Source organism: Oncorhynchus gorbuscha, linkage group LG01 (assembly GCF_021184085.1).
Source record: "Oncorhynchus gorbuscha isolate QuinsamMale2020 ecotype Even-year linkage group LG01, OgorEven_v1.0, whole genome shotgun sequence".
Lineage (NCBI taxonomy): Eukaryota > Metazoa > Chordata > Actinopteri > Salmoniformes > Salmonidae > Oncorhynchus > Oncorhynchus gorbuscha.
In genome coordinates, this window is record NC_060173.1 from 39,003,652 (window position 1) to 39,024,087 (window position 20,436).

At 42.1% G+C, this 20,436-nt stretch overlaps 2 protein-coding genes across 5 annotated transcripts in view; one reads left to right on the forward strand and one right to left on the reverse strand.

The window, feature by feature from the left end:
* The window catches only part of cpne2 (copine II), a 35,851-nt gene extending 29,032 nt beyond the window's left edge, over window positions 1-6,819 (forward strand). The window contains exons 15-16 of the mRNA XM_046352161.1: window positions 5,280-5,516; window positions 6,307-6,819. Of these exons, the coding sequence (XP_046208117.1) occupies window positions 5,280-5,516; window positions 6,307-6,414 (345 nt within the window). The 3' untranslated portion in view covers window positions 6,415-6,819. The remainder of the gene's footprint in view (window positions 1-5,279; window positions 5,517-6,306) is intronic.
* Window positions 6,820-9,836: 3,017 nt separating this feature from the next.
* psme3ip1 (proteasome activator subunit 3 interacting protein 1) lies at window positions 9,837-19,262 on the reverse strand. 4 transcript variants are annotated; one of them, XR_006839195.1, is made up of 9 exons: window positions 19,176-19,262; window positions 17,857-17,896; window positions 16,782-16,915; window positions 16,542-16,640; window positions 15,882-16,003; window positions 12,818-12,951; window positions 12,568-12,641; window positions 12,276-12,423; window positions 9,837-10,158 (listed from the first exon to the last, which is right to left on the reverse strand). XR_006839195.1 is itself a non-coding variant. In XM_046352175.1 (9 exons), the coding sequence occupies exons 1-9, from the start codon at window positions 19,252-19,254 to the stop codon at window positions 10,154-10,156; spliced, it is 840 nt and encodes a 279-aa protein (XP_046208131.1). In that variant the 5' UTR covers window positions 19,255-19,262; the 3' UTR covers window positions 9,837-10,153. The 4 variants fall into 4 exon arrangements, 3 of the variants coding, with proteins under 3 accessions (XP_046208131.1, XP_046208142.1, XP_046208152.1); XM_046352175.1 differs by having other exon boundaries at window positions 12,276-12,428; XM_046352186.1 differs by having other exon boundaries at window positions 9,837-10,174; window positions 12,276-12,428.
* Window positions 19,263-20,436: the final 1,174 nt, after the last annotated feature.

The window sequence follows — 20,436 nt, forward strand, 5'->3', positions numbered from 1 at the left end:
TGCTGTTTAAGATGGCCATCCAAACTCATGTCATTAGTATGAGTCAACATTACCAGTTCTAAATGACATGTATCCCCACACATTACCAATGCTTATTTACTTTAGAGGTTGGTGCACTTCGTAGTAAACACGAGCACTGTCCACTGCCCGAGTGGCCAGTTATGGTAGCACACAGGCTGACCATGTAATAGGTTTCCAACTGTAACCCAGAGCTCCTGAAGTCCCAGAACCGTTAAACATTCACACGGTTGGAAAGGTATTACCACTGAGTTCTGACATGACATCTTCTTGATCCGGGGTAGAGGTTTTTATAGAAAGATTACATTTCCATGGAAAACATACCCTCACCACAGCTGAAGCAACTCAAAAGCCATATCTAACAATATGGAAAATAGCTGGAGTATTTACTACATAATCTACTCTACACGCACCCTATTCAAACACTTTCCACTCATCCCTGTTTTTACAACAGTAGTGCTCTGTACTCTACCGCTCATGCATAATGAGACATTACAGACTCCAGCTTATTGGTGGAGTCATCACAGTTACAATGAAAATAATTCAGCCCGTTGGACAGCTTTCCCTTTAAGAACAATTCTTTCCTGTGTCTCAGACTGGTCTGTTCCTCTCAGAGCTGCTCAGCATGCTGTAATCAGAAAATAATGAGTCCCCTTACTGCTTTTCTCATGGGCCTATCAGCAAGCTGTGTGTGTGTGTGTGTGTGTGTGTGTGTGTGTGTGTGTGTGTGTGTGTGTGTGTGTGTGTGTGTGTGTGTGTGTGTGTGTGTGTGTGTGTGTGTGTGTGTGTGTGTGTGTGTGTGTGTGTGTGTGTGTGTGTGTGTGTGTGTGTGTGTGTGTGTGTGTGTGTGTGTGTTTTGGACTCAGGGTATGTAAGATGGAGAGTTGGATCCAGCACTAACAGAGATCCTAATTGCTTTGTGAGAAAACTTTGCTTCTAGTTGTCAGTTCAAAGTCTGCAGAGGCATTTTAAACAGCGCTCGCAATTTCTCTCTGCTCTTGTAGTGTATTTAAAGTTTAAAAAGGCTTCTGAAGTTTGTAATTTCCACAATTTCCACTTGAATTTCCACTTTGAAATTTCACACTTGATTTTTGAAAAATGGATCAACCCCTACAAAAATGTCCATTAATTATAATCCACATAATAATTCACAATTCCTGTTGCTGCAGGATTATTTTCCTGCTGTAGCAAACTGGCTCAAATTAAGATCCTATATCTGTAGTTATTTATAGAAGGTGATTCAGTGAACAAATGTTCCCTCTTTTCACCTGTTGTTCATTGGTTTTAATGACTAATGAGGCGTGGCCTAGAGGTCTTTTTTCTTTGCAGTCCAACAGAATGGTCTCTCTGTCTCTGCTCTGTGACAGGAGAGGGATCTGACTCTTGAGAGAGATGCAGCACTGGAGAATGTGACCGCAAGGATGTGTCAGCAACTCTACACAAAAAAAGGTGCTATCTAGAATCAAAAAGCACTTTTGGGCTGCCCCGATAGGAGAACCATTTGAGGAACCCCTTTTGGTTCCAGATATGTCCCATTTGGGCTCCACGTAGAACCCTTTCCACAGAGCATTCTACATGGAACCCAAATTAATTCTACCTGGAACCAAAAAGTGTTCTCCTATGAGGATAGCCGCAGAACCATTTTGGAACCCTTTTTTCTAAGTGTGTGAACAGCCGAGAATGAGACAGTTAACAAGTATTTTCCTCCAGGGAAGGAAGACAGACCAGGACAGAATGTCCCAATTAAAAATATAGATAACATTCTTATGCCCTGAAAATAGTGAAAATACAGTCCAGACCTCTCTTTGGACCTTCTGTTTCCTGGCTTCACATTCAGATGTACACATCATGTGGGTTTGGAGGGAGGAAGTAATAACTTATTATTAATTATTCTTTAGGCTCCTGTAAGCTTTTTGTCCCTAATTGCACCCTGTCACCCCAGAGAATATGAGTGAAACAAGAGAGAACTAGAGAGAGACCAAGGATAATTTTACTGCAATTTGCTGGTATATTTACTGTAAAAAAAACAAGACAAATTAGTTATTGTGTTCACTTCACAAGGTTTAGGAAATGAAAGAGATAAATACCTTGATGTGTGTGCGCGTGTGCACTCACAAATCACCTGCTAGGCACTGTAGATGTCTGTCCATGGGCTTGGAAAATGATTGTGGGTGTGTGTGTGTGTAGAAATCGGCTGAGGTAGCTGTGTCTGTCTCTGTCCCTTAGGTAATGATGTGCTAATGAGCGGGCCTGTTAAAGTACATTAAATGAGCAGACTTCACAGTGTCCACAGCAGGGGAAAGGGTGCTTTTATCAAACACAGGTCAGCTCTGGTGGCCCATCTGACGAGAAGCAGGCAAAATCAAGGGGTCACAACAGCTAGCATATCTGAGGGACTGTGTTTGTGTGGGAGGAAGCTACTGACAAGACTACAGAGATTACTGGAGAGCAGTTAGTAAAGACAACAGCCAAGCCGTGTGTGTGTTGCTGTGTTTGTGAACTTGTCAACTTATACCTGTCTGTATGTCTCTGAGTGAGTAAAAGCACACATATTTTTGTGCATGTTGAGTGTGATTGAAACAGCGAATGTGTGCATGAGTGTGCTTCTGTATGAATGTAGTGTGTGTGTGTGTGTGTGTGTGTGTGTGTGTGTGTGTGTGTGTGTGTGTGTGTGTGTGTGTGTGTGTGTGTGTGTGTGTGTGTGTGTGTGTGTGTGTGTGTGTGTGTGTGTGTGTGTGTGTGTGTGTGTGTGAGAGAGAGAGAGAGAAGAGGATGAAAATAAGTCAGCCCCAGCTCTCTTCTTAGCCCCTGCTAAGTGTGAGGACGTTGGGGTGCTGTGACACATTGGCCCGCAGGGCTTGATGTCTCAGCATCACATCAACCATGCCAGAAGGCCAGGAGAGTTAATCCTGGCCTCCGAATGTGTGTATTCCACACTTTATGCCTCAATGTCTTTGTTCCACACTTAAAGCAAAACCTAGCCAAGCAGTAATGGAGCTTTTCTCACCCAGAGGGACATGTTTGCGTGGTCTGTTAGTTAGCGCACTGGATGGACACTGACAATGACCAGAGATGGAAAAACAAAAAACATTATTTTATTAACATAGGTCTAGCCCTCCCATTTGGATGATTACCAGGGCATTTGATATCAGTCAGATTTCTTTGTTTCCTTTTGAGAACAGAAAGCCGCAGTGGGTTGGAAGAGAGAGGCACAGTTGGGGGGCATGTTTGAAGTGCTCTACATAGAGATGAGCATGGAACGTGGGAACTGCTGAGGGTCTTGCGTCAGTAGGTTGTGTTTGGAGAAGCAGCTTGAGGCCCTCTCATCCTGCACAAGTGCTGCTCTCTCCGACCTGGCCATAATAAACCCACAGGACGAAATAGACCATAGCTGTACACTGACTCACTGACTCACACTAGACAATCAGACAGACATTGTTGCGTCCGTTGTTAGAAGGAGACCATGGTGCAGCGTGGTAGGCATACATTTTTTCTTTATTTTCAAATGACACCAAAAAACACGCAACGATCATAAAGCTCTGTAGCGCTAAACAACAACTATACAAAGACAAGATCCCATAACTGAAGGTGGGAAAAAGGGCAGCTTAAGTATGATCCCCAATCAGAAACAACGATAGACGGCTGCCTCTGATTGGGAACCATACCCGGCCAACAAAGAAATAGACAAACTAGAATGCCCACCCAAATCACACCCTGACCTAACCAAATAGAGAAATAAAAAGGCTCTCTAAGGTCAGGGCGTGACAGACATGCTGTTACTGCTTTTGGCTGCGCGCTGCGGTATGATTAAGAAATCTGTTGATCCCTTAAGACCAGAACAGCCTTTGACATTTGTGCTTGTGTGAGTGGGTCTTTTTGGGCTCCAGTCAGTTAATTCTCCAGGTCGTGTGTGATAATTCAGTGTGACTGTGCTGCTGTCTGCTCTCTAACCAGCCATACAGCTGGAAGAAGATTTCATTATGATGCCACGCTGAGCAAATGTAAATCTCCATGCTAAATATGACTATCAGCAAACTGCAGCAGAAAGAACAGGAGACAGGGATTGCGTGACTATATAAATCCTCTTTCCCCCACCCTCCTGTTTTGCAGGTTGCGGAATGGGATAGTATTAAAGCTCCTGCTTTCTTCTTCTCATCTTGTCTCTCATCTTCCCTCTCCCTGTGTACAACAATTTCTCCACCATGTAATGCAATCATCAGTAATCTGCCTGTGTTCTTCTAAGGTGTTTTGAGTTCATGTACATCAAAAGCTTTTAAATACATGTGTGTCTACAATGAGGACATGGAGCTTTGATATTAATTGCCTTAATATTAAGGGCATGATTCAATCCGTATCGCGGACGATCTGCATACATATTTGAAGGTAATTTTCGATTGAGCCGACATTTGCAGCATTTACTGTGCATGCAGTCTACGCGAAAGACTTCAATCGAGTTATAACGAGGATCTTCCGCCATACTCCTGGGATAACGATTGAATCTAGCCCTAATTTGTTATTCCAGCACCAGTGTCACTTCGGAGATAATAATAATAATAATATATGCCATTTAGCAGACGCTTTTATCCAAAGCGACTTACAGTCATGTGTGCATACATTCTACGTATGGGTGGTCCCGGGGATCGAACCCACTACCCTGGCGTTACAAGCGCCATGCTCTACCAACTGAGCTACAGAAGGACCACAATGTGGTTATACAGTAGCCATCATACTGATACCGGTCTGTAATCCATGTGGCTTAACAGAACAGTTTAATATATTTTGGCTAAATGTAATTTCTGTCTAAACAAACTTTTCTGCTCTGTCCCTACATGATTATATTCACCTTCAAGTCTCCTTCGCATCATCCCCGAAGCTTAAAAGAAAAATCCACAAAAAACTATATCTATATATTTTTTTCATTAGTCCACATGTAACAGTATAACTTTAGACCGTCCCCTCACCCATACCCGGGCGCGAACCAGGGACCCTCTGCACCCATCGCTCCACAAAAGCGGCGGCACAGATAATAAAGTCCCAGAATGTTTTGCATGTCAGCAGTCAAGTTTTCATGATGTGGCAAGTGACACTTTGCTTCTTGAAAATCCCATATCTTGAAAACTTGACTGCTGACATGCAAAACATTATGGGACTGTACCAACAGTAGACTAATAAAATAAAATAAATCAAAAAATATGTTTTGAGTGGATTTGTCTATGAATCACCCCTTCTCTCCACCCATCTCTCTCTTTCTGCCCCTGCAGCAATACTTCACTCTGCTGATCATCACAGATGGGGTGATCAGTGACATGGATGAGACCCGCCACGCCATTGTTCAGGCAGCCAAACTCCCCATGTCAATCATCATTATTGGAGTGGGCAATGCAGACTTTGCTGCCATGGAGTTTCTGGATGGGGACAGCAGTGTGTTACGCTCTTACACAGGAGAGGAGGCAGTCAGAGACATCGTGCAGTTTGTTCCCTTCAGGGACTTCCGAAATGTGAGTGTCTCACATGTTTAATAGGGTGAAACAAAAGGATTGTATAAATTCCCACATTCTGACTGTACCCACAGTGTAGCCATGCTTCACCACATGGTAGTTAAAAAGGTCTCTTATCTGTCCACTCTGTCCGCATTGTGACCAGTTATTCTGGTCCCTCCCTGTATGAAAAGTATTTGACAGATATTCTTTCAAAATAATATTTATTTTAAGACACATATTGATGCCATACGTCAATGGCATCACCTGTCAATGATTGTTAGATGGTGGGATAATCGTGATTTAAATGGTGAAACTGTCCAGATCTGTCTACACTTGTAAGCTATCCAGACATCTGCGTGTCTGACTATTCCGGAGGTGGTCAGGAAGACCTGATCCCAATCAGATCACATACAATCTTTTAATTGTTTAGACTTGTCTAAAAATGTGGGTACAATCAGAATGTGGACAAGATCAGGAAAAAAAGGACTGTTATATCCCTATGTTAAAACCACGACAGGTTGTTGTTGCTAGACAAATTAGAGATGACGCTTGCTGTAATGGATTTATTTCAATCACACATGTAAACAGCATTGGGAGTGGGTGTGGGAGTGGGCAATCTGTAGCTTCAGTCCATCTGCAGGAAATGAAAAAAATATTTAATACAGAGTATATGGAATGATCCAGTAAAAAGGTTTACTTCCCAAAACGTTTACTGGATGAAAGTTGATTCGAATGCATTATTATTTTAAAATCATTGACATTTGGAGATCTCTAATGTGACATTTATTTTCCTGTCATGTTCTCACAGGCTCCAAAGGAAACTTTAGCCAAATCAGTATTGGCTGAGCTGCCGCAACAGGTCACACAGTATTTCAAACAGAGGAACCTGTCGCCTAGCAACACAGCATTGGAGTGAAAGCCCAAGGCCTTGGTTAATCATGCATGTTGCAAATATCTACTCACTGTTTACAAAAAACAATGTGCATGAAAAGTTGTTTTTTTTCATATGTATTTATCAGTTTTTCTTTTTTTACATCTTAAAGCAAGACTTTGTGGAGGAGGAAAATGTGTCAAAGAACACTACTTTGCAGTCCCCTGAAAGGAAAGGGAATTTTAGAAATGTCTATACTGTATACTGAATGTAAATTTATACAATATTCTATGTTTTGAAAAGGAAATGTTTATGAAAAGTTCTTATGTATCTTTTATGCATTGAATTGTAATTTGTTGTACTTGTACCTTGAAGGTGTTGTAATTGATTTTATAAAGTTCACCATGTATTTATGTTACCACTCAGGTAAATAAACATACATAAATGTCACTGTGCAGGGCACTGTGTTTGACTGGAACATAATGTCGAGCCAACATAATGGCCATGTTCCAGAGAAATTGTGAATATGTGACTGACTAATCTACAAATAATAGTTGTAGTTATTTATGATGCAAGGTTATTTGTCGATTATTCAGCCTTGATTCATCTTTAAAGATAGAGGACTTTAGTGGCCAAAAAAAGAGCCAGTTTTAGAATGGGCAGCGCCATTGAGGACATTCACCATTTTGAAGTAGTCAACTGGATGGGACTATGGGTTAAAGAAGGATCAAATGATACCATCCTCATCATCAGGAAGGATCAGCCAATAAATTATACTTGTGAGGAAACATTCCATAACTGTAGGTGGCAGTAAATCATCAACATTGGCTTTATACCTGTTCAAACAGAACATTACAGGTGGCAGTAAATCATCAACATTGGCTTTATACCTGTTCAAACAGAACATTACAGGTGGCAGTAAATCATCAACATTGGCTTTATACCTGTTCAAACAGAACATTACAGGTGGCACTATGCACCCTTTCAGTTTCTTTGCCAACTCATAGAAGTAGTAGAGAAAATGGACTATTTCAAAAATAGAGATGGCCTCAATAACGCTGCCCATGCTCTCATAGACGCCATAAAGGGACACACACAATGATGCGATGTCTATCGAAGTCTATGAATGAATACATTCTGGTCTAGTTCCTGCCCGATTAGATGCGCAGGTGTTGAGTTGCATCAACCAATGGCATATTCAAGAGCATCAAAACCGTGATGAATCATGGGTAAATTGTGACTGACTGATCTACAAATATTGGGTGTGTTCGAGCAGTAAGGCTAATGAGGGTGACTGTAGACGTAATTCAGCGAGGTCCATCTGCGACAGTCGAAAGTCTCGACACTTTAGTGGTTTTCCAACAGATCAGTGTTGATCTGAGCCTTGCTTTTTTGTCTTCATAAATGTCGAAATAAATGTTTCTGTACCCCCATAGCACACGCTCACAAAGTGAAAACATAACGTGTGTACAATTAATTGGTTCGAGAGCGGTCTCAAATATGAATTTCAATTGTATCCCCTTGTAGCTTTAGAATTACTGCAAAGTTGGTTCCTGTTCAGTCAAGTCTTTGGTCATATTTGCGTGGGTTAACCAAAAACACCCTAATGATTGGTTGACAAATAGTGCCTCCCACAATGCAGGCGATGAATGCATGGTGCAGTTGGTGAGAAGCAACTGCAGCAACTTGAAGGTGACTTTATCAGAAACTGGTTGACCTTTGATCACGTTTTTTGTAAAGTTCATGCAGTTGACATGTAAGCGCAAGTCTGACAATGTTTTACCCATAATGCAACACACTTTGAAAGGACTAGACAAAATTGATCCAGGCACATTCAACATTAGAGCCAACTTTAAATGCGAGTCGAGACTGACTGATTTACAAATCACCTGCATTATAGCTACTCAGTGTTATTTGTAGATCAGTCCGTCAGTCACAATTTTCCCATGATTCATCACAATTTTGATGCTCTAGTCTAAAACCTGGCCAGGTGATTTGTAAAAGTCAGGGCACGTTCCCTCTGCCCAGGGGTTAGGGATTTTTGTATCAGCTAACCACATCATAGGGGGGCTCCACAGCTAAGGTGACGCAACAACCAATGGTTGCCTGTCATAACAACTGTGTCATCGACTGACAAAGTTCTATAACATATGTGGTTATGGCAGATTCAAAATAACTGGGAACTCTCTGACTTCCGACTTCAATGTGTTCAAGACTTGGAAATGGGGGAAAAAAAACAACAGTCATCCAACTCGGAAACTCAGGCATCTTTCTAGAGCTCCGGGTTTCCAAACTGAAGATTACTGACTTCATGATTTGACCTTGTTTTTTTCAGAGTTCCCAGCACCATTAGCTAATACTTATAATACATGTCCAGGCGTTGTAAGATCTGTCAGGCGTCAGAAATGTCTAAGTACAGAAACACGCCCTATATGTTATGCACTCTGGTGCCCAACAGCAGTCGAAGATGTGGCGCGCAACCATTGGTTGATGCATGCAAGTCTGAGCAGGGGAACGTGACCTGTCTCGACTTTAAAGTCAACTACAACGTTGAATGCTCCAAATAGTTGCGTGCCTGGTTAGCAGATATAACATACTGTACCTATCCATGCAATTGTAAGATCTGGCATGCATCTGCAATGTAGTCAGGCAGGAACTCAACCTCTGCTTCACCAGAAAACCCAGAGCCGAAAATGTTAGAAAGTTTGGAACAATCAGTATAAATTTAACCCTGGATGTGCCAGATTAAATTCATTTCAACTTTATCAAATTGAATGTGAATGCTGTACAAACAAGGCTTCTTTCAGAGTGCCCTGAGAAATATAGCCCTACACTTAGATTTCTTAGCACCACTTATTTTTCATTTGTCACAACTAATCGGTTACAAGTGAATGAGTACAAACAGACACAGAAGTCAATTCCAATTTACTCAAACTGTATTTCGTTCCAGTTATCTTCATTCATGCACTCACATACACCAACTCTTTCAACCTGTACTCAGGGGTAGACGTAACATAGTAAACAAACATCCGGGACACTCAAATTAGTATGTTAGGTATGTATTCATTTGTGGATATCCATCATCCATCTCGTATGATATGTTACGAATTACAATCTGTGATAGGTTTCGAATTGCAATTTGTACAATGTTACAAATTTCAATTTGATGTGGTTAATGTTAGCTAGGTGGCTAACATCAGCTAGGGTAGGGGTTAAGGTTAGGAATTAGAAAAAAAGTAGTTGTAAATTACCTCAAATGCTCAAGTTGTCCGTGATGAGATTCGAACAGGCAACCTTTGGGTTGCTAGACATTCACATTATACACCCACTCATCCACCCTCCTTTAGTTTGTCTTATTTAACCACATCAAATATAACATATACTCATTTGAGTGTCGCAGATTTTAGTTTACTATGTTACATCTAGTCTAGGAGACCAGGCTGACTCTTTACACCAAATAAACAAAGAAAACAGAAAAACGTTTTATTTTCTTCTACCCAAGCCTTGATCATCCCATGATGAAACCCACATTTTCATGGAGAGAAAGAAATCCATTAAAATCCAGCATTATTCGCACTGACACATAAACAAAAAAAACTCAAAGGAAAAGCATTTCCACATACATTGCGTGTGAGACTAAGCTCTGGCTCGCTTTCTTGATGTTGTCTAAGGTAAGGTATGAATGTGACGTGACAGTCTAGCAGTCTTGTCCTTGATCCACAGCTGTCAGTCACTGTTTCCTTGGCCAATAGCAGAGCTGCAGCCACAGGGGGATGTCATCAGGTTAGGCTGCCAGGGATTTAAACTGTGTGAGATGTCATATTGGGAGGAAGGGGGAGGTGTCATGTTTGAATCCACAATACCAAAATCACAATGCCATTGAAGTTAATTTAACAGGTTTTAATTCATATTTAGTGATTATGAAGAAATCCTAAACTATACCACTCTGGGCTGGAAAAAACTTGATGGAAACGCTGCTAATGACTTAGAATAACAGTAACTCATACAGCTGTGAAAGCAATGGTGTCGGCAGCCTGTCTGTGTGAATGAGTGTGTGTGTGTGTAAGCGTATGAGTGTGTCTGCATATTGGTGTGTGTCTATCTGCAGACTCTATGTCCCTATACCAGTCTGCTGTTCCCACATGCTTCAAGAGGGCCACCATTGTTCCTGTTCCCAAGAAAGCTAAGGTAACTGAGCTAAACGACTACCGCCCCGTAGCACTCACTTCCGTCATCATGAAGTGCTTTGAGAGACTAGTCAAGGACCATATCACCTCCACCCTACCTGACACCCTAGACCCACTCCAATTTGCTTACCGCCCAAATAGGTCCACAGACGATGCAATCTCAACCACACTGCACACTGCCCTAACCCACCTGGACAAGAGGAATACCTATGTGAGAATGCTGTTCATCGACTACAGCTCGGCATTCAACACCATAGTACCCTCCAAGCTCGTCATCAAGCTCGAGACCCTGGGTCTCGACCCCGCCCTGTGCAACTGGGTACTGGACTTCCTGACGGGCCGCCCCAGGTGGTGAGGGTAGGCAACAACATCTCCTCCCGCTGATCCTCAACACGGGGGCCCCACAAGGGTGCGTTCTGAGCCCTCTCCTGTACTCCCTGTTCACCCACGACTGCGTGGCCACGCACGCCTCCAACTCAATCATCAAGTTTGCGGACGACACAACAGTGGTAGGCTTGATTACCAACAACGACGAGACGGCCTACAGGGAGGAGGTGAGGGCCCTCGGAGTGTGGTGTCAGGAAAATAACCTCACACTCAACGTCAACAAAACTAAGGAGATGATTGTGGACTTCAGGAAACAGCAGAGGGAACACCCCCTATCCACATCGATGGAACAGTAGTGGAGAGGGTAGCTAGTTTTAAGTTCCTCGGCATACACATCACAGACAAACTGAATTGGTCCACTCACACTGACAGCGTCGTGAAGAAGCGCAGCAGCGCCTATTCAACCTCAGGAGGCTGAAGAAATTCGGCTTGTCACCAAAAGCACTCACAAACTTCTACAGATGCACAATCGAGAGCATCCTGGCGGGCTGTATCACCGCCTGGTACGGCAACTGCTCCGCCCTCAACCGTAAGGCTCTCCAGAGGGTAGTGAGGACTGCACAACGCATCACCGGGGGCAAACTACCTGCCCTCCAGGACACCTACACCACCCGTTGTTACAGGAAGGCCATAAAGATCATCAAGGACATCAACCACCCGAACCACTGCCTGTTCACCCCGCTATCATCCAGAAGGCGAGGTCAGTACAGGTGCATCAAAGCTGGGACCGAGAGACTGAAAAACAGCTTCTATCTCAAGGCCATCAGACTGTTAAACAGCCACCACTAACACTGAGTGGCTGCTGCCAACACACTGTCATTGACACTGACCCAACTCCAGCCATTTTAATAATGGGAATTGATGGGAAATGATATAAATATATCACTAGCCACTTTAAACAATGCTACCTTATATAATGTTACTTACCCTACATTATTAATCTCATATGCATATGTATATACTGTACTCTACATCATCGACTGCATCCTTATGTAACACATGTATCACTAGCCACTTTAACTATGTCACTTTGTTTACTTTGTCTACACACTCATCTCATATGTATATACTGTACTCGATACCATCTACTGTATGCTGCTCTGTACCATCACTCATTCATATATCCTTATGTACATGTTCCTTATCCCCTTACACTGTGTATAAGACAGTAGTTTTGGAATTGTTAGTTAGATTACTTGTTGGTTATCACTGCATTGTCGGAACTAGAAGCACAAGCATTTCGCTACACTCGCATTAACATCTGCTAACCATGTGTATGTGACAAATAAAATTTGATTTGATTTATGGGAAAGATGCTTCTGTCCACGCTACCTTCGCTGTCGCTGCTGGACTCCGAGTCGCTGCTGCCGGAGTAGGCTCCCATGCCCGGCAGGATGCCCACACACACGGCGGCCGATGGAAGGTGGAGAACACCGGTCTTTACTGTGGAGCCCTGCTCAACCACACCTCTGCCCGCCTCCTGCTCTGAGAGCACAACACACTGCCAGTCACACTTACCGATGTCGGTGAAGTCATACGTGTGAGATATACTCTTCTATGTTATAAGAGCACTCAATTGTGAAATGACGAGCAGCTGCTACACTATAAGAAGGTCTCAGCCCACCTGTCTGGCCCCCATTCCCTGCTGCAGACTCCTCAACCTTCTGTTTCTTGCTATTGTCTGAGGACTGTGAAGAGCTGCAGGAGAAAGGAGTCAACAGAAAGACTAGAGACATGCAGATTAATTCACTTTTTCCCCCACTCTCAACCAACTCCACCACTCCCCTATAATTGTGTTAAATCCTCCAACACTATATCCAGATTATTTGAAAACTGTGACCTAGGTCTAAAAGTACTGTGGCCACTGGCCTCACCTGCGTCGCTTGAACGCCCCAGCCAACAGGTGTGCCTGGGACAGGTGACTGGTCTTGACCTCTGCTGGTTTAGGACCCGCCCTCCTCTCGGGCTCCTTCCGACTCTCACTAGATGCCAGTTTTTTCAGAGCACTGTGAGATCCAGGAGTTAAGGAGAGGAAATGGAAAATAACTCAGACGTGCAGATCCTAGATGTGATAATTAACTGCTGATAGGAGTGATGGGGCAACCAGGTGACTCACAATTAATTCACATCTCACAATCACTTCTGAGCAGGGAATTGCCCACTGGGCTAGCACTGACTGTCAGAATAGATTTTCCAACAATGTTTGACTGCGTGAATACAGGAAAATAAGTGGTACACACTCGAATGGCATTCGGGGTTCATCTAGCCACAGTCCAGGTGTGTCCTCATAAATCCAGCCTGTTCTTTCCACTTACTAGTCTGTGGGCCTCCACCAACGCCCTGAAAAAGTGACACACTTTGAAGTTAAAAACAACCCTGTGACAAGGTGCGAAAACTAGCGTAACTAGGCTAAATCAAAATATTACAAGAGAATCTGGTTGATGGTTCTCTGCAGTAAGCACTTCAAACTGTCACCCATCAGCGTAAAAGCCAGCCCTCAGTAGGATGTGGTTGCCATGACAATGCATCCTCTTCCATCTGCAGACAAACCTGGTCGTCAATGGAAAGAGGGAACATTTATCTTCTCCCTTACACAATAGCATTATTGTCTGATCTTGCTCCATGCATCATGATTGTACATGACAGCCTGATTGAGAAAGATTAAGAGAAATGCAGGCTATCAAGTCAGTCACTTTATAAACTATGGCTGAATTTAGAATGAATCACCACAGGACCGTGGCTCTGAGCAGTGCAGAGATATGTGGCGTGAGAGCAGCATTGCATTCATTAACATACGTTCATATCAGTTAAGTGGACATACAAAGCATACAGCACACTTTAAAATAGATCAATTAAAACCACTACATGTTAAGAGAAAAGAGATCATGCTTTTCTCATTAATAAAATTGCGTGGTAAAAGTGTTCGTGCTGAGGATCAAACCATTAACGTTCGGGTTGGAAAGGTCGGCAAGGAACAGTGTCAGACCAGGAATGGCTAATCATCTCTTATAATATAATAATAATATATGCCATTTAGCAGACGCTTTTATCCAAAGCGACTTACAGTCATGTGTGCATACATTCTACGTATGGGTGGTCCCGGGAATCTACCCTGGCGATACAAGCGCCATGCTCTACCAACTGTGAGGTTATCATGATTATATGCCAAATCAAGTTATCACTAATTACCTGCCTGTCACCGTCTACGCACCTTTAAACTGTAATCTTACCCATACATTTTTTGATCTAATGGTTTCTCGGCATGTAGAATGTGGTTCTCTGTGTTTGAGCCTGTACAGTATGTCATGTTTGAGAGTAGGAGCACTAACAAGGTGGAAGAGCACTCGTTGTGACCAGAGTACGTGAGCGGAGCGAGCCCAATTTTACTGTAGCGTGGAGCGAAATTCCAAAAGGCTGGAGCGTCGGCCTTCTCGCCTGCTCCAATTTCGCTCCAGTAGCACTCACTTCACAAGCTCAGGGCATGCCGTCGCTAAATATTTTAATAAAGAAACTGATAAAACACACAGGTGGAAAATCAAGGTGACTTACAAAGATGAGGACCAAGAGCAAGAGAGGGAGTGTGGTGATCTAGTGTCCACAACTAAACAATCATTGTGGAATCTGAAAAGACACGTATCCCTAAAGCATGATGGTTGTACTTACGTGCACATACGAAAATAATTGAATGTGGTGGGTAGATAAGTGTGTCATTGTAGCAAATTATTTATAAACTAAAAACCTGATCTTTTAAATGTTTCGTTAATTTTTGTTCTATTAGCTATACAATAGGCTATAATTGATTTGGCCGAATAGGCCGGGCATATTCCCACGTTCAAGGAGCTTTCCATTTTGATTGGGTTATTTTGCCTAAAAACCTTTAGGCCTACCTACAGAAAAATATGCATAAACAACTCTCTCTGCTCAGCCTGGCAAGAGTGGCCAAAAGGGTGTTTGGCATCCCCAGTGGCTCTGTAAGTGTGGAGAATATATTCTGCTGGCCGGCTCTCCAGGCACCATCACATGAAGTTACAGACTGGCCAAACTTGTGTTTCTAAAAATGTATTCAAGGGCACTAAATTTAAATGTAATTCTAAGTAAGGCACAGCCTATATGCACCGTTGATAGACTATAATGATTAAATACATTTTTAAATGTGAATTTCTTTGTAGGCTACAGCCTTGAAATAATATAGACTAAATCATTCCTTTTCGTTACTTCTTTGGCACTGTCTGGCTCCTGACCTATTTAGTGTTTATATGCAGTTTAATATGACATGAAGCCTTTTTTAAATGGATGTACACTTCTTACATTCACCTTTTCATGTTTACTCAAATCATATGGTTTGGTTTCAATACATCAAAACCAAATGGTCGGTCCAAGTAGTCACAACAATAGATGGCTGGTTAAATTGTGATTTTAATGAATGGAGTGAATTTGGAGCAGCAGTTTATTTTCTGTGAGCGCAGAGCAGTTTTTAGTGGCGAGGTTGGAAAGGACGTGGAGTGCCGAAGCGGTGAGCAGGATTTCCAACCACTCAACTCCGCTTGCATGCTCTGGTACTGACCTAAAGCCTGTAGACTGACTGCCTCTTCCTGTCCATCAGATGAGAGTGGTAGTAAAGGGGTAAGACGTGCCTAATCTACTGTCAAGAGAGCAAATAACTCAACCCCACCAAAATATTGTGACAGAGAAAAAGAGCGAGAAACACAGGGAGTATGAGAGTAGTTGGCTCTCACATTCGGCTCTGACACATAGATCCATTATTTGTGTGACTCATGTCTACTAAATGTTGCCGTACTGACAGAAAAAAAAACGGCAATAAAATGACATGAAAATGGATACACCGTGTTTTTGCTCTCTGTGTGTATGTGTGTGTGTGTTAAAGAGAGAAGCTTAGAATTATGGGGAGGGAGTATACAGCCGAAACTGAAAGGATATTCTGTATTCTTTTAGTTCATGCAGCTCCTCGTCTCTGCGTTGCTTCTCCACCAGGCTCTGTTGCCTGGAGACCTCATCCAAGAAGTGAGACTCATCCTCATCCAGGCCTTTGACCATGTTCTCTGCGGTGAGAAGACAATTTCCATGGAAAACATGTATAAGTACTGTAGTACCAATACAATAATACTATCTGATCATTTCAACTTAAGGCCATGGGAGTTGGAGAAGGGTTATTACATACACAAAACACCACGTTATCTATTTTCCTTAAATATCCTTGCTGAAAGAGCGTATAGCTTTACAAGACACATATGGCCACCAGGGTGACTGCTAATAGTAGGCTGGTCAACAGAGAAACAGAAAAGCTGCCATGCCAGGCAGAAGGCTACCCTCATTCCCAAGACAAGGTCATAATCTCCTCCTGCTCCTCTTCTGATACATTACATAGTTCCATCTGTTCACACAAACAGGTTCATAATTTTAAAATGTACACACTTCCAGAGTAAGAAATACTTTGTACTCAACAGGTCCAGAGTCTGACTATCCATTCCATTGATGCAAGAGTTTAATCTGAGATATCCAATGTGAAGTCCCAGAATGTGATAGGGTCTGTTGCAGGGAAAGTGGAGAGGGACTAAAATAAATGAGCGGGACCCTTACTGAATTTAAACTGCTCATCGTATTCCTCTTGCTTCTTGTCCTTCTGCTCCTGTAGCCGCTCAAACAGTGAACGCCCATCATACTCTTCCTCGGGAGCCTCTGTGTCAGGGAGACAGCACAATCACACAGAAACCAAAGCTATGCAGATGCTTAGAGGAGACATGTGTACAGGCATGATGAAAGATATTGCTTGTGTCTGTGTACATTCTGGGAGGTAGAGTGGAGTGGCAGATGGCTTACTCTCTGGGTCCTCTGGCTGCCTAACTTTTTCCCATTCTTCCTGTCTTTGCTTCCTTTTCTCCTCGATCTCGGTCTCTGACACAAATTTCCGACTGAGGTCGACACCCCCGGCCGCTGGCACTGCCATCTCACACCTTGAAAAAGGTACATGCACAAACCTGAGCTCAAACAGTAGCATCCACAATAGACTAACAGAAAAACACGTTATATATCTGTAAGAGCAGAGTTGTTAGAGGGGAAATCAGCAGTTTAAATGATAAAAGCATTCCAGGCCCGTTTCAGCAAAAAGCTGAGGGCTGGGGCTGGAGAAATGCAACCACTCAAATTCATAGACCGAGCTATGGTTGCACTGACATCCATGATGTCAAAATTATAGCTTTAAACATGTTGAGGCTATATGGTGTTTGTTTGCATTTACAAACCTGGTTATATTTCAGGTTCTTTATTTTACCAGGTAAGTTGACTGAGAACACATTCCAATTTACAGAAACTACCTGGGGAATAGTTACAGGGGAGATGAATGACCCAATTGGAAGCTAGCAATGATTAGGTGGCCATGATAATCAGATTGGGAATTTAGCCAGGACACTGCAGTTAACACCCCTATTCTTACAATAAGTGCCATGGGATCTTTACTGACCGCAGAGTCAGGAAACCCATTTAACGTCGCACCCAAAAGACGGCACCCTACACAGGGCAATGTCCCCCGTCACTGCCCTGGGGCATGGGAATATTTGATTTTAGACCAGAGGAAAGAGTGCCTACTGGCCTTCCAACACCACTTCCAGCAGCATCTGGTCTCCATCCATGGACTGACCAGGACCAACCCTGCTTAGCTTTAGAGGCAAGGTAGCAGTGGAATGCAGGGTGGTATGCTGCTGGATTCTGATGGGTTAAGACAGTTGAACGAAGCACGAGGCATTTATAAGTTATATTCTTCAAGAATTAATGGGTACATGTCATTAAATGATGAGTCAAAAAAATGTAACAACTGCAGATTTCCCTTTTAAAGTTCATCAAACTGATGCGTTTTGGATCCATCAAAATAGAGACATTGAGAACTTACTTTACTTGCCTCAACTCAAAGTAGACCAGACACCAAGTCAAGAAATCATCTGTTGGATAGATAATAAAATAATTCAGAACAGTGTGCTTAATGGAGAAATTTAGACATAAGATTAACAATTAGAGTACATAGAGTAGACCTGGGTTTCTCAAACTCAGTGCATGTTTTGGTTTTTGCCCGAGCACTACACAGCTGGTTCAAATAATCAAAGCTTGACGATGAGTTAGTTATTTGAATCAGCTGTGTAGCACTCGGGCAAAAAAACAAACTGTCCACCCAGGGGGTCCTATGATCAAGTCTGTTACCACAGTTCGTAACAGTCATTGGTTATCACCTATGTATAATTTATGAGGCTACGCCTCCCTCTAGTGGTCGACTCAAGAAATGTGTAGTGTAGCCATTTACTGTATGGTTTCCCAAACTCGGTCCTAGGGCCCCCTGGGTGGACATTTTGGTTTTTGCCCTAGTACTACACAGCTGATTCAAATAACTAACTCGTCGTCAAGCGTTGATTATTTTAACCAGTTGTGTAGTACTAGGGCAAAAACCAAAACGTGCATAGTTAGGGAAACCCTGGTCAACTGCACGCTAGCTGTCATTATATTTGAGCTAGCGTCGACCAAGTGAAGTAAGGGTTGTCTTTAAGGTTGATATTCTATTTTTGTAACTTCCGTTTCAAGATAGGTAGCTGCTATCTATGGGGGAACCTACTAAGCTATTAGTTAGGCCTACATATTATTGCCGACTAGGTTTCCTTTATCCAACAAAACTCGACGATTTAAGATGTGGGCGGACTAGTGATCCTACGTCACAACTTGAAGTTTTTATCAAAAACGACTGATTTCAGCATCCAGCGAATAGCACGCAATTACACAGAACAATGTCGTGTGTAACTGGACCCTTTTTTGGGTGCTGAAATCAGTAGTTTTTTAAAAATAACTCCATCGTAAATCTTGGCGTTGAGTTTAAATCGGCTCCATAGTCTCATAACTGATCAGTTTATTAGCTACGGGCTCATAAAATTGATTATCTAACCAATAAGAACGGATTTCGAATAGAAATGTAGAGGATAACCTTAGCTAGCTAAAACAGCTATCTTGCTAAATACATTGTGTAGCTGCGAGCCGTCTCGCTAGGAAACTAGTTCATTGCCAACAACACCTCTGCACGCAGCTTGTTGCAACATAATGGTTCAATACTGCGTCTATAATGTAAAATATATATCTGCGTTCGAAAATGATTACAATTATTCATAAATGAATCAATGATCGTACATTTTGGATTACAAATGTAATATTTAACAACACAGCAAGCTAGGACACTTTTACCTAATCCACGGAGCCACGTGTCCCAGTAAATAGGTTCCGCATAGTTTATGAAGAAACAATATAGTTCCCACTTGTGCATCGGCCTGAATAATGTAGCAATCTACGTAAATAAATGCGTATAAACTTCCACTGTGTCTTCAAGATTGTATGGAAGATTATTTTTTGTAAATCCAGTAATCGAGCCATAATGTTATACATTATCAGTCAATAACTATGCGTGTATACTGAGCTACATCTGAATGGCTCTGGTTGAATTCTTTATTTTTTAAAATTCGGCTAACTGTATAACAATCTAATTTGCAACTGCAGATTAGAAATCCTAAATTATAAATGTATAATTTACTGGTTGTAGAACGATTCTGGATGATTGAGAAAACTTCCATAGACATCACTCCATCCAATTACCACCATATGTTTGAATTCAGTTTAGATATTCGGATTCGGTCTCTTCAACGGAAGGTTTTATGATGATTAGAGTGATACATCTAGAATAAGATGACGATAGAGAACAATGTAAACCGTTTATTTAATCAACTCGGTTTCAAAAAGTGACTTTATGTTGGTTTCAATGGGTGAATATTACGCGTTTGCGGCTAAGGGACCGTCTTAAAAGTGCAATCAGCAGAAACTGGTGTTTTCAGAAAGCCTACGTTTTTATTTCAAATGAGAAATCTAGAGATATTAAACCAAATGTGTTTGTTCCCCACGACAATTACATTTGGACATTTATATATATTTTTTATGGATTTTATGTATATAAAAAACATGAATAGGCCTAAGATACCACAGGGTAGCCTAGTGGTTAGAGTGTTGAACTAGTAACTGAAAAGTTGCAAGTTCATATCCCTGAGCTGACAAGTTACAAATCTGTCATTCTGCCCCTGAACAGGCAGTTAGCCCACTGTTCCTAGGCCGTCATTGAAAATAATAATTTGTTCTTAACTGACTTGCCTAGTAAAATAAATGTTTAAAAAAATTCTCAGTCTTATGCAACCTAGTATATGTAGCCTACTTACATAACAGATCTAAAATCATGTGTAGCAAAGTCACAGATATGCCTTATCCATGATACACCCATTAGAATTCCCATTTGAAAGGTTTTATATTTTCAGATCCACTTAACTCTAACCCATTCATAGACACTAACTACCTATTAGCGGCTATTGGCGATAGTATCTTCGGACCGGGGGAGTTTTGTTAAGAGCCCGACACTTGTTTTCCGAACGTTAAAACGTATCGCTTGTGGTACGGTTTTGGAAAC

Coding starts and splice junctions, on each gene's coding strand:
- psme3ip1 (XM_046352175.1), bottom strand. CDS start 19,254: ATGCACAAGTGGGAACTATATTGTTTCTTCATAAACTATGCGGAACCT. Junction 12,952..15,881: donor ATGAACTAAAAGAATACAGA/ATATCCTTTCAG, acceptor CCTGGATCTCAC/AGTGCTCTGAAAAAACTGGC. Junction 12,642..12,817: donor GGGGCGTTCAAGCGACGCAG/GTGAGGCCAGTG, acceptor TTTCTCCTGCAG/CTCTTCACAGTCCTCAGACA.